The sequence below is a fragment of the Eschscholzia californica genome, unplaced genomic scaffold, assembly GCF_041429995.1.
Source record: "Eschscholzia californica isolate CP2 unplaced genomic scaffold, dmEscCali1.0.p SCAF_3, whole genome shotgun sequence".
Lineage (NCBI taxonomy): Eukaryota > Viridiplantae > Streptophyta > Magnoliopsida > Ranunculales > Papaveraceae > Eschscholzia > Eschscholzia californica.
The window spans coordinates 8646261-8660684 of NW_028238420.1; the positions used below are offsets into that span (position 1 = coordinate 8646261).

The window sequence follows — 14424 nt, forward strand, 5'->3', positions numbered from 1 at the left end:
CTCTTATTACTCGAAGTTCTGAATTTCTCTATCTCTTTACAAACCTTTCTATCTTGTCTTTGAATCTCCACCTTCTTCAGTCATCTTCCTCCACCAGGATCAACAAGGAGGGTTTTTAGGCCCAACAGTAAATGACATAAATAATAGTGGTAATACTGTTAGGGTTTATGAACTCTTTCTTCATCTTCTTCTTCTTCTCTCTCTTTTGGTTTTCACATCTTTCTAGTTAAAGAACAAAAAAACAAAAAAAGCAAAAGACAAAAATGATTGGTGAAGGTTAAGGAAAATGGTTGTCAAGATTTGTTGTGTTATGTGGTAGGGTTTGAAATAGGGTTGAGATTCCTCCATAGTAATTGAGAAAGTAGTTATTTATTAATAAAAGAAAGTAGTTTACTTAAAGTTAAAACTAATTTTTAACACAATATGTTTTAGCTACATACTTTAAATTACGAGTAAATGCGCCTATAAAATTTGTTCTTATATTTGTTTTAAAGGGTCTCGTCTTTATCTTGTTTAGGTGTGGGGCCAAATCTTTGTTCTTATATTAATTGTCTTTTGACCAAATTTACAAATATATAAATAAATAATTTGTGAATGGACCGCCAACAACTGACCTATTACCCATGGCCCGCCACGACAACAGTCGGAAACGCCACAACAACGGTCGTAACCCCCACGACAACGGTCAGAACCGCCACGAACACGACCTGACAACAGGTTGGTCGTTGCCATGGGGCGTTTCTGTGCCCAGACCTTTATGCATGGACACGACACGAAAAGAAACGGCTCAAAGTTGTGTCTACTGTGGTCGTGGCGTGTCTATCACGCCAAGACTGTCAAACGGGTAATGCCGCCACGCCCCGTTGGCCAAAACTAGTCACTCCGCACGTGGTTTTAAAAAAAAGTGAGGGTGTCACCTTCCGTTGAATTAATTCCATATCATTAGGGTTCGCTTCCGACACTCGACGACCGTAGAAAAAAAAGTCATTAGTTATTTCCTACAATACACTGCACTTATAAAGAATAGTATTGTCAATTAAACTTTCCACGCCTACCGGTCTCTATTTTGTTCTAATAATCTCTTATCTAAAACAAAGGGTAAAAATAAATCTAACCACATCCCTAAATCCTAAACCCTAGTGATCGCCTGAATCACTCATTTCTGAATAGGGAAAAACCTGATAATCACTAATTTCTAAACCGTGAGAAATCGATTTTTTTTCTTCGACAAACGTTTGAATTTGTTTTCCATTGTTTAACTGTAAAGATGAGAATGTTTGAGGGAGAAAAGTTGATGGAGGGAAAGAAGAGATGATATGTTAAAGCACAAGTGTTTCTCACATATTCTTTTGTGGATTATGGGATATTATATAGACAGCTAGTTGCCTAATCTAACTTTTTGTTATGTGAATCCCACATTAGTAAAAATGACGCCCCTATGGAAGTAAAATTGATGAAAAAAATATGCGATGACGTGACGCGTTTAAAAGCATACTGGAGACGTCTACAATTGAACTCCCGTACTTGAAGAGTCACTCGACATGTGTTTTTCAATTGAAAATAAAAAGTGAGCGTAGGATCTTCAATCGAATCTATTATGTATCTCTGTTGGTTTCAGTCAGCTCAACCAATGTGTAAGAAGAGGCCTTGAGTTATAATTTTAGATAAGTCTAAACAAGTCCTTAATAATTCACCCACCCATTACTAAATACTTTGTGCTTATAAAGGTAATATTGTCAATTAAACCTTCCACAAATACTAGTCTTTATTTTGTCCAAACTAGACTTTTATATAGACTAAAGAGTAAAAAACAGATTAAACCATGTCTATCCAAATTCACCACCAAAAAAGCTACTAATGGTTTCAAAATAACGGTTTGGTGGTTTTATAGAACTTAGTGAGGTTAGAAAACAGATAGAAAAAGAGAGCGCATGCATTTTATGTGGGGTTAATTTTATTTTCACCCCCTAAAGATGACTAACTCACTCAAATGACCCCCTAAATGACCACCTTTCAAAAGGGTCCCCACAATTACTTTTTGTCAAATTTTTATGAAATCACTTTCAAATTTGCCCCCTCTATTCTTTTTGTATTCTTTTGTTACATTAAATATTTGGTAAAGTAATGGAAGATAAAATATACTTGTTAGAAAAAGCTAGAAATATTATAGAGAGAATGATGAAGACGCAACTCGATAATCGCCATGAGATGATCTTCCTCTAACAAATTTCATCATCATCATATCTTCATCATCTTCGTCTTCATCTTCATTATCGTCATTACTTCATCATCATCTAATGGACAACGATCTTACCTTTTTCCCAGTGGAATGACTTGGAAAATAAGTCAGATGAATTATGATTTGTTTGTGAAGCATACAAATTTGTGTGTTGGAATTTGGTCTCTCCTGCCCATGTCTTCATATTAGACAAAAAAATATGTCGTTTGATTAGTTTCGCGGTAGATATGTTTTATAGTGCAACTACTAAACTGTTGGCGTAACCGCTTCACTCTTCTCCAGAGTCATCTTGCTTTCCATGGTACTTGCTGATCTGGTTGCGACAGTAGCTGCTTTATAGTCATTAAATATACTCTAATTTCAAGGTGGTGTACTCCCCTCTCCAATGTCATACGTAAGCCCATCTCCGCTGCTTGGAGTTTGTGGGTGAATATAGTATGTTGGTCCACTAAAGTTGTGACTGCCCCTAAGATTTCTCCTTCCGAATCTCACAGAATAGCGTCACAGCCCGCACTGGTAGCATCCAGGGCCCGTCTGTGTTGAGTAAGTCCTACCCGGGCTTGACTCCTCCCACCTACATGCCAGTGTTACTTGTTGGGCTAGTTGAAGTCCCACATTCCAAAGTTCGAGGAAATGTCAATTCTCACTGGTATTTTCGATGCTCTTAGTGATGAAGGAAAATTTGATTCGAACTTCTTCTTTGGTCGATGGAATAATACTCGTTTACGGGTTGGCGGTGGTTGCAAAAGTTTGTCGATTCTTGTCCTTCCATACATGATAAATATGAGCATTATAAGTTAACCGCCCCAATAGATGCACTAAAATTTTATGCACAACATTGTACTTCCTCGTCCTTAAAAGGCCATGTGTGCAGGAAGAGAATCCCATATTTTTGTAGGAAAGGACAACCAAATAAGACATGATAATCTGTTTTGCCTTGTGATTGGCAGAACACACAAGTTATATAATCAATCATACCCCACCTAGCGAGTCGATCCTTACTTTTTAACCGTCATGTGAGGGCAAGTTACGTAATGAAACTATATCGTGGAATGCATCCTTAGTTTCTGGCGTATAACACTTACGCGGACGCCTACAAGCGAGGTGTTTGGTTCGGTGAATAGACTTGTTTGATTGATAACCGAACCAAACCATGTATTGATGTCTTTTATATATTATATATGAAAAAAAATATATGATGGACATGAAGGACGGTGGAGAGTTGAACAAACCCTAATTTTTTTCTCTCCTCCTTTCGATCCTTCGTGTCCTTCTTCCTCGTGGTTAGTTGCAATTCTTTTTCTTCTTCAACTAATATTCTTCTTCGACATCAGTTTGTCTTTCCCCTGTCGTTCTTCTCGAGTCTCCATGAGTCACGACTAAATATTGCCTTATCTCCAAGCCGGAAGTCCATAGCTCCCAAATCTTCATACCTTCATCTAATATTTTTCTTTTAATTTGTCCTCTCTTTTCACAAACTAATTTCAACAGGTTGTAGCAGGTTTTAAATTCGAGATTTTGTTCTTGTTGAAGTTCAACTGTCTGGTTCGATTTTCCAACTGAACCAAAGTGTTCATGTATAATTTGGTTTGGTAACTGAACCAAATCACGAGCAGATATATGGCCCTAATCTAGATCTTGATTATGCTCTTTTAAGTTTTAAATAGTGATTTGTCTAAAATCTAAATGGTGCACTAAAGTGATAGGTCGAAAGCATTTATGTTGTTTAAAGTACTTCGAGAGGTAGAGATAATTTAGTGCTATGCAAGAGAACTGAAAATTATGATCAACATTAAAGAAACTAAAAATATTAGTATTCTACAAAGATAACACAAAGAAAAGTTTCTGTACAAATTCTTCATCAAATTTGACGTGAGGGAGGCAAGAATTTAACTATGTTTTCACTTCAAGTTTTTGTTATGGTTTTCACTAGTTTATGCTCAATACGGTGTGGCTTTCACTACAAGCGATAAACTGAACCATCTAATTTTCTAATTATTACCAAGAATTTAACTTCGATTTTGGTACTGGTTGAAATTTTGTGGGTTCGGTTTTTTTACTTTGTCTGTGCTCAATATTTTGGGTCTACGATAAACTGGCCATCTAGTATTCTACATTTCACCATTTTATTCTTGATGATTCCGACCCAAACACTATATGACTAACAATCAGATTATTCATCTTTCAGCGGTTTTTACACTCTTCAAAAACTACGTCTTTGGGGCATAAAGAAAAGGCTCTGGAGCATAGAAACTCAGTCTATCAACATTGACTCAGGGAACATATTTATTTTTTAGCTCAGATACTTGATTAGAATCTGCCCTCTAATCTCCATCTTCTCTCTCCACAGGGACGGAACCAGGATCAAAACCAAGGGGGGCCAAAGGGCAAAAGTACATATGCCTAATTAAATAATTTTATTTTCGATCTCAACTTTTTACATGTTTTACATAATTTATCGATATATTTGCACACTACTTACACCAAATCATAGAAAAATTGCAACGAAAAAATGAGAATTATTTCTTACGATAATCTTTTTGTCGTGCCAATCACACTAAAAGTAAATCACTACAGCGAACTAAACCGATATTTTCCATAGTAATAAAACTTCAAATCCTAATGCTTTGAACTAATAACAAAACATAAATCGAAATAAAACTAAAGAGTGTCGAAGAAACGAAATGCATCTGACAAAACACGAGAAAAAGAGAAGGTGGTCTGATCAGGGGCGAAACTAGGTGGTGGCAGGGGAGGGCAACTGGAATTGGGTCAGTAAAGACTCTTATTTTGACTTTCTAACAATAATTTTGACTCCTACAAATTTTTTATGTATGATTTGATGTATTAGATTTCCCTTTTGCCCTCTCTAACACTATTTTATGGTTCCGCCCCTGGTCTGATCAATGGAGGTGGTGGTAGCTGGTGACTCGTTGCAGAAGCCCGAAAATAAGAATCCGAGAAGGGCGGTTGTGATGTGTGTATATGGTTTAGTCATACTAAACAGACAAAGTCAAGTGAAAAAGTGTTAGTGTAATATCACTTCTTATGTGTGTATAAAATTTGCCCCGATTAACCTTCCTTATTTAGGCCCAAATCACTCAATAACCCATTTTGAACTGATATAGGCACTACCACCAACTCCAATGCCCAAGTGCCTACTTCTTGTGACGTGGCCAGGAATGAGTCCGCATGCATTATATAAATATAGAATTTGATATATGGAATTACAACTGTTGTCCGCCCGATCTATTACTTCAAAATTAGGGTTTCGAAATTCAATTCGCCCCCAATTTTCCACTCCTCCTCTTTAATCCCTTCAATTTCAAAACCCTAAATTTGTTAGAATGAAGTTTAGATACGCAATGGTTTGTTCATCAAATCAGAATCGAAGTATGGAATCTCATTGTCTTCTTAAAAGACAGAATTTTGATGTTTCTTCTTATGGTACCGGAGCTCACGTCAAACTTCCAGGTCCGTCGTTAAGAGAACCAAATGTTTATGAATTTGGTACTCCTTATAAACAAATGCTTGATGATCTCAGGCGAAAAGATCCTGAATTGTATCCTTTTTACTCCAATTTTATCAGAATCTTGTATTTATATTGGGTTTAGGGTTTAGGGTTTGTAGACAAATAGGGCATCGTTCTGGGTTTAGAAAATTAGGGTTTGTAATGACTTAGTGATAGTGAGCTTTCTAATGCTGAGCTGATCGTAGAATTATTACAATTTAGTATCTGTTTTCAATCAATATTGTTGTTTCAAGCAAAGTTAATTCAAATTTGTGAATTTTGTTGCTTTGAATCTTGAAATAGCAATTTAGAGTTTTTGAACTGTTAAATCTTTTGAAACTTAGTGATGGGTAATTGGGTTATTGTCTTCGTATTTTTTTTTTGTTGTGTGGAAAAGATTGCACCTTTTACTTGTAATTTGTGTAGTAAAACGAAAAATTGTAGTGTTTTAAGAAGTTGGGTTTTTGAAACATAAAAGAGTGAGTGAACTAGTGATCTGCATTTTTGGATATACTTATGGAACTTAAAGTAGTTATGATCCTTAAGATCGGATCTTTAGATATAAGCGAAATGGGATATTGCCGATGCTTAAGAGAAACTCGGGTGTCAAACTTGCACCTCAACGATGGCAAGATAATGCTGCCGATGGTATTTTTGATGTGGTGATTACTTTTGAAGAGAAGGTTTTTGACATGGTTATCGAAGGTCATACTCTTACTCCTACTAACTGCTCCCTTCATCTTGTGTACTTGTCGATACATATATCTATATACATGCCCTCGAGCTCTGATATCGTTGAATTCATCCATTGTCCACAATATTTTGTTGTTTTCCTCAGTTGTAACTTAGGTTACACTCTGGTTCAAATAATTACGGTTTTGTTTCAATCCTAGGTTTAGTACTCTGACACCTTCGACTCCTTCGTAGCTGTCTAGTGAATCTCGACTAAACTACTCACCCGGCTTTGGTGAAATCAGCTCTGGTTTACCTTCTACCATTGTTTTTTTCTTTCTTTCTTAATTTTCTATCTTGTATATTGAAACTTTGATATTGTAGCACGAACACGTACTTATGCACTATTTTGTTCATGTATGAGATAATATACTTGTGTTAACATTTGTATCATTGTATGCATTGGTATATATTTGAAGTAAACCCCAAGTTACTTGGCTACTGTCAGATACACATATAAGCTCAAGTTCAGAGCACAAATGCTTGTTACGTTTATATAACATTTGATTTTAGAAATACCCTCGACGTCTAGGATATGGATCCAAATGGGTAAGACAGAAAAAGTGGAGTTTTATAATCTGTATTTCTTTAACCTTCTTATCGATGTTTGTTACGTATATTAAAAAAATAGACCTTCCATAATCTAATGCGTCGGAAGTTAACACCTTTCTGTATATTCAGTCTAGTATGATCCTAATAAAAGTATAAAATGGAAATCGTGGATAAAATTTTGGTTAGGTTTCTTCTGTAAAAGCAATTGGGACTTTAATCGGATAGCTTAATTTAACGAAAAGTCATATGTGAATTTGGATAAGAAGGTGGTTTAATAAACTCTTTTGCTAATTGCCCTAACTTGTATATGAAAGTTGTGCAGATCTTCACACAAGGGAGCAAGTTCTGATGAAACCTGTATTAGTAATCAACTTGGAAGTAAAAGATAATCACGAAGAGGCAGCAGTAGGAGCTAGACTAACTCTTGATTTATGCCAAGAGGTTTGTTTTCTATATTTCATTTCAGTTAGTTATGAGATATCAACCATAATTATAAACATTATACTGCAGCTTTCTGATTGTAAATGATCCTGTTATATAGCTCGAAGCAACAGATTCATGGGAGGAAAAGATCGATGAGGTTGTTGCTGCATTTGAAAGACAGCATAGACGAAAACTCATTTACAATATCTCTTTCTATTAGAATGGCACGATTGCTCTTGTTGGTCAGTGTAGAATTAGTAAAGATTTTTCCGCATAGAACACTAAAATTGATCAGTATATAAAGTAAAGCTGTTTCCTTGTTATATTAGATTTTGTGTGTGAAGATTTTGACAGTTTCTGATTATGAACAGTACGCATTTCTTCATCTGTACTTTGATCTCTGGCTGGTGGATAAACATATAGTATATATATTGACCGAGACATCGGAAACAAATAATTCGTGATTTCTTGAGATTTTGCGAACCTTTTCTTGAAATACTTTACCTTTATATTTGATGTAGTTAATATAACTTTAGACCCAAATGATTTGGAACGTTATAAAAGTGCTTCCTATTTCAACTAAAAGTATCTTCGTGCAGCCTTGACCCTAGTCAAATAGTTTTGATTTCAGAAGGCACCCCCCGCTTATGTGATTTTTTTGTGTAGCCGTATGTTGAAGAACGAGGAGGAAGATGATGAAGGTGAAGAAACGAAGGAGAAGAAACAACAGAAGAAAATGACTCTAGGAAAAAGGTGAAACAAATACCCAAAAAGAATCGGATCTAGATGTATATTTTGCTTCTCTTTTGTTTCTTGTTCTTAGATCTTATTCTTAATCTCGGTCTTCATTATTTTCATCTTCATCTTCTTCACTATAGTCATCTTCTTTTTGAGAACCTGCCTAATTTTTTCTTCTTGACGAAAATAGAACCCGCCTACTTGATTTGTGGCATGTGTTGAGTGCTATATGTTTCCTATTTGTGGGTGGGGTTGGTGATATCACATTAGAGGCTACTATAAGCTGCAAAGAGAGTTTTTATTATTTTTGTTCAACATGCAAAGAGAGTTAGTACAGTGGCATCCAATAATATATTATATGGCCGACACTTTGGGAAAATAAGAAAAAAATTTGGGTGCAAAGATTTTGTCAAAACCAAGTTAACTTTAGTTGACCAGTATATTTTTTAATGTAAGAAGAAATTTTTTTTTGACACTTTCTTCTCAGTGCTGGCAAGAATCGTCGGTTAATCTGTCATTGTGGACGACTTTCAATTTTTTTTAAATCTATCTCTCATTTCTCCTTTTCTGAGCACGAAATCCCCCCGCCACCATCATCGTTTCTCTTTCTCTCTCTTTACCTATCTGTATCTCTCTCTACTTCCCTCATTGTATCTCTTTCTCTGACGCTTCTCTCTTCCACTGCAGAGAGATAGAGATAATAAGAGAGAGATGGAATGTGAGAGGGCGAGAGTGCCAGAGAGAGTGAGAAGGCAGAGAGAGAGTGCAAGATGAAAGAGGGGAGGAAGAAAAAGAAGTGAAAATGCTGATAGTGGTGGTGGTGGCAGGAATTGAAGAAGATGAAATGTTTTGTTTTTCCTTAAAATTTGTTTCCTCACAAAATCTCCTAAATTTCATATTTTCCCTTTAAAATTACCACCCTGTAAAATATTGTTGTTTCCCCAAAGCAACAACCTACATTATATGAAAAGGCATTTTACATTAAAAAAATAGGAAAAAAGAAGAAAAAGAAATAGACTTTTAGTTAAATTTTTACTAGAAAAATACTATAACTATTCCAGATCTACAACGATCTTCGTTTCCTGGTCGATTCTTTTTCTCTCTTGATGGGCCTTTATCTTTTTGATGGACAGTTAATTCCTATATAAGTTTGGAGTAGGTCTACTTTTGTAGCCTCTTCTATCATTTTTTAATATTTATTCAAAGAAACCTTAAGATATAATTGAAAGAAGTCCGTCAGAGTATTAGGAAGATCAATCTTTCAAAATATAACTAAATGTCCACCAGCCTTTGGTGCAACGGTTGTACACCCCTCTTAAGCCCACGAGATCGTGGGATCGAGTCTCGGTGGAAGCAGTTTGTCACCAAAATTTATCTCACGTAATTTAGGTAATAATTTGTCAAGACTAACATATCAATGCCCTGTAACGACTAACGTAGATCGTAGTCGTATTCGCAAAGAAAATACTCCTAAATGTTAGTGGATTTGACATATTGACACTTACTTGTATTTCTGAGTGTAACAAAAATTAAGTATTGGTTATTTGAATTAGAGTTGTCTGAGTTATCTGAATTGAATTGAACAAAAATTATCTCACATAGATAACTCAACCCAGTCACACACAATAATCAAACAAAAATGATGATTCGAGTAAATTCAGAGATGAGTCGGATTTCAAATCTTACTTACGAAAACACGCTACTATTATTCGAGTAAAATTTGTTGATAGGGTAAGAGCTTTTGTACATCTACAGCATAATTGGTTTTTAAGAATCTAATTAAATCCTATTTCGTGAAATCCTACTGGCCAACTATTATGGGTGCCAATACATGGACAACCAAATATTTTAGGTGGACAACTATTTTCGGGTCGGGTGTAAGTTATGTATGTTTGACTAAATTGACTAAAATTTAATAGGGGGACAACAGGTTCAGAAAACCCAACTGTTCTTCCATCTCTCTCCATCGAGTGGAATTAGGTGAAAACTTTAGACCTCCTGATACCCTGTGTGTTAAATTTGAGATTTTCAATATTTGTTGAGATTGAAATACTTGTCATCTTGAGAAAATGATGACAAATGAACTGTAAAATTGTTGGAGGCAGTCAAGTAAGACGTCTAAGTGGGAGAATCTATCCTAGCATAGTTGTTGCATACTCTAACAACCAAAAACCAGGGTTTAGTAAACAAGGCAGATGAAGCTTCAATTACAAAATCAAAGATTACTTTACCTGTTGAGAAAGAAGATGAATGGCCAACATGACATCCATCAAAATCAAAGCTAATTCCAACTCTTAACACCAACAACTTGATTTTGAACAACATGTTATGTAAAAAGACAACAAAACTTCATCTTGATCTGGTGGTAAAGGATCAAGAAATTCGAGAGGCAGAAGTAATTTTTGTTTCTTGGATGAACCAACATTTTCTGTTTCTTGGACGAACCAACAATTTCACCATTGAATCATCGTCATCGGAATCACTAAAACCTTGGGAATTGCTTGAACTACTTAGGTCAACTTTGTCAGGTGGTAGAGTTACTTTAGTGGTCGGAGGAATTTTCGTCCGTTTGAGAATTTCACCCCAATCCATCTCGAAGAAGAGAAAGATGGGAGGGTCGTTGGGATTTATGAACTTTTTGTCCCCCTATTAAATTTTAGTCAATTTAGTCAAACATACGTAACTTACACCCGATCCGAAAATAGTTGTCCACCTAAAATATTTGGTTGTCCATGTATTGGCCACCACTATTATATGCAATAACAATGCTCAAGTATCCTCACATATTACTAAAGATTTATAATCCAACGAATAACCAACTATTAACATTTGCTAAGCATCCTGTTTATGAACCTTTCCATAGAGAAACAAGTCACATGTTATGGTTAATGCTTTGGTAGTAATCAAAATTAAATTTGCTCCAACATCTCAAATACTGCTCAACTTCTATAATGACTAAGTCATAGTAAATTTAATCCTTATTTATTCAAATACGGTATGCACCATTTTGAAGTGAGTAAACTGTATTTCTTGGACTCTTAAATTTAGATCAATTTAAAGGAAAATGAATTTTGAAGTTCATACTTGATTCATTTGTTTTTATTCAATAAGTGTGACAAATTGACTTGAACAACTTGTGAATCATAACAAATTTTCATTGAGTTAATATAACTTGATAAAGGCCTTTTCTAGGGTTTATACCCTTTGCTAGACTACCAATGGCTAGCTTAAAGGTTTTCCCAATGGGAGTTCAAAACTGCCTAATTGATTTATGTCATGTGTTGAGTGCTATATGCTTCCTGTTTTTTAGGTGGTGTTGGTGATATCAGATTATAGGCTATTATAAGCTGCAAGGACACCCAATACAAAGCCACCCAATGTTTTTTTTTTTTGATGAGAGAAAAAGCCACCCAATGTTAGTATAAGAAAAAATCATTTTGCATAAAAAGAAATAGACTTTTTAGTTAAATATTTATACGAAAGAAACTTTATTAACCACTTGATGATAAGTTGGAAAATTGAGACTTTTCATTCTAAAAGTTTTTTATTGATCTAATTAGTAAAATTGGGATTTAATAGTGTCTAAATCAATTACCCAAAGAGTGAAATCTAAGATAACAAGCCAGAAAGTTGGATTTTTCTTCATAAAAGAAAGGTCTTGTGCATTTTCCCCTTTCAGGTTTGATCATTACTTTCTTGTTCTGTCATTAGGTACTCTTTGTTGTTGCTTCTACTTTTTGACCCAAAGTTTCAATTTTTGTAAACCCTAATTTTTGTCTTTAAAATGGGTTTGTTTATCATTTGCTCATAAATTTGAATACATAAATGGTTGGTGACAAACTGACAATTATATAGCTTTGGTGAAGTTGTTCTCTCTTGTACTAATAATACAGCATAACATGAATGTTTTGAGGTCTTTAGATTTTCTAATTTTCAAGATAGAGTTATGGAGAGGTGGTAAGTCATTTGAAGATTTGAAAGTTTATTGTTCTTGCATCAGATGTACCCTTATATCATATAGTTAGATGCATTCACATGTCATGTTTGACGATAAAAGATGTTATATTCTAGTATATAGTATCTACTCTTGGCCTTTGAGGCAAATTGTTTCGTAGGTATTTTTTTTCATCAAACTATTTTTTATTGAGATTTGGAAATATACATTCAAGGAAGAAGAATCGAAAACAAAATATTGAGTACTGGGGCGTGCATTGAATTGAATTTAATGGAAGTACAATATAGACACATATTAATAAACAAAACGGATGATAGAGAACGTGGCGCTTAGGCTTATCCTCGTGCGTTTACATCCATGATTTAGTGGTAGAGTGTCTTAGATGGATGAAGTAGGCGTACCGAGTTTTGCATTTATTGTGATTACCTTGGTAGTGATGCTTTTTTTTTTTGTCTTATTTTTACTGGACCAGGAGCAAAAAGATTGTCGTCTTAGCTTACTCAGCCGTTTATGGATCCACAAGGGCATGGTCAACCTCCAATCATGGTGGTGGTCAGTGGTGCTCCTCAAATGCCATATGGTGCGAACCCATACCAGGCTAACCAGATGGTTGGATCCTCTCAACCTATCCCTACTTCAGGAGGACCGATTCAGTCTCCTAGTCAGACGACGGGGTTTGCTGCCTCCCCATCTCAACTTGCACAACACCAGCTTTCTTATCAACACATCCATATGCAGGAGCAACAACAACTTCAGACCTTCTCGGCAAGCCAATTTCAAGAAATCGAACATACAACTGATTTCAAGAATCACAGCCTGCCACTAGCAAGGATCAAGAAGATCATGAAGGCAGATGAGGATGTAAGAATGATCTCGGTGAGGCTCCAGTTATATTCGCCAAGGCATGTGAAATGTTCATTTTGGAGTTAACTCTCCGTTCATGGATTCATACAGAGGAGAATTAAAGGACACTTCAGAAAAATGATATTGCAGCAGCAATTACAAGGACTGATATCTTTGACTTCCTCGTTGATATCGTGTCGAGAGAGGATTTGAAAGATGAGGTTCTTGCATCGATGCCACGAGGTGGGCCAGTGCCTGGTGGAGTCCCAGCCGATGCTTTTCCCTATTACTATATGCCACCTCAGCATTCTCCGCAGTTTGGTACTCCAGCTATGTATGCTCAACAACCTCCGCCTTACATGTGGCCTCAACCTCCACAACAACAACAACAACCACCTTCGGATTCTTAACTCAATGAAGTGCGGTGATTGCCAGTAAACGCGTAAAACAATGTAATTACCGATTCATTGGCTTAATCCTTAATGGGGTTTAGCTTATGAAGTGAATATTGCTCCTCTTTCAATTACCATTTATGGGATTTGTTTCTTTTGAGAGTTTATCGGTTTATGCTGATGTTTGGAAAACTTCATGACGAAAGTGATGATTCTCAGAATCCTAAATGAAGTGGTAGTACTTGATTCATATGTGGAATGTCAATAGTAAACACACTAGAGCCTCTGGATATGTGTAACATTATGCATTGACACAACTTGCTCAAACAACAAGTTAACCCTAGTTGCCAACTTTCCTTTGTACTTTTATGATTAGTTTTCCAGTTTGATCCTAAGTCGAGGACTCGATAATTAGTTAGTGAGTTCGGATTTAGTTCTTGAGTGTGTAAGTTATCAAACTTGACTAGTTATTCTGAATTAAGAGTTATTTTCACGTCAAAAACGGCCATTTGTATTGTTCACTAAACCCAGTCAATAATTCCTCCTTCCTAAACTTGTGATTTACCCTTCTTACAATATCTTTGCAGATTGATTTGCGAAATACTGGTGGATCAGAAGTACTATTTGTGAATTTCGCCGAAGAGAGATAAAGAGATGTTTGTTGTGGAGATACTTTATCACCCTGCTGTATGCTTTTGGAGGTGGCTACTTTGTTATTCCTTTTTTTTCTTTGCGTTTTCAATTCAGACGGGTTTTCCCTTTAATGCAGATAGTCAGAAGCGTGAATTTAAATGATTACCCGAGAACGGAAATGTGATATCTTACGTGTGCTTATGTCTTGTTTGTCTTTGATATCTATGGTGGCAATGGCTTGTATTGTCCATCTTCATAATCTGCAATTGACTGCTTGATAATGCTTTTATCCTTTATCAGACTTCGGAACTATTTATGAACATAAGAATGACATTGTTTCTCTTTTGTGTTGTGACATTTTCTTGATTGTTTTTCTCTCTTATCTTCTCCGTTCATGAGGGCCTTC

The 14424-nt window shown here is 35.7% G+C and overlaps 1 protein-coding gene and 1 pseudogene across 2 annotated transcripts; both read left to right on the plus strand.

The window, feature by feature from the left end:
- The first annotated feature begins 5396 nt into the window (after positions 1-5396).
- LOC147548189 (Ssu72-like family protein) lies at positions 5397-7842 on the plus strand. The gene is made up of 4 exons (XM_086671843.1): positions 5397-5801; positions 6310-6455; positions 7357-7475; positions 7576-7842. Exons 1-4 carry the CDS (start codon positions 5587-5589, stop codon positions 7675-7677), a joined length of 582 nt encoding a protein of 193 aa, XP_086527969.1. The 5' UTR covers positions 5397-5586; the 3' UTR covers positions 7678-7842.
- A 4784-nt stretch (positions 7843-12626) lies between these two features.
- Positions 12627-14304, plus strand: LOC147548190 (nuclear transcription factor Y subunit C-3 pseudogene; annotated as a pseudogene). Its single transcript, XR_015237855.1, has 2 exons — positions 12627-13445; positions 13973-14304. The product of XR_015237855.1 is annotated as a nuclear transcription factor Y subunit C-3 pseudogene (transcript).
- Positions 14305-14424: the final 120 nt, after the last annotated feature.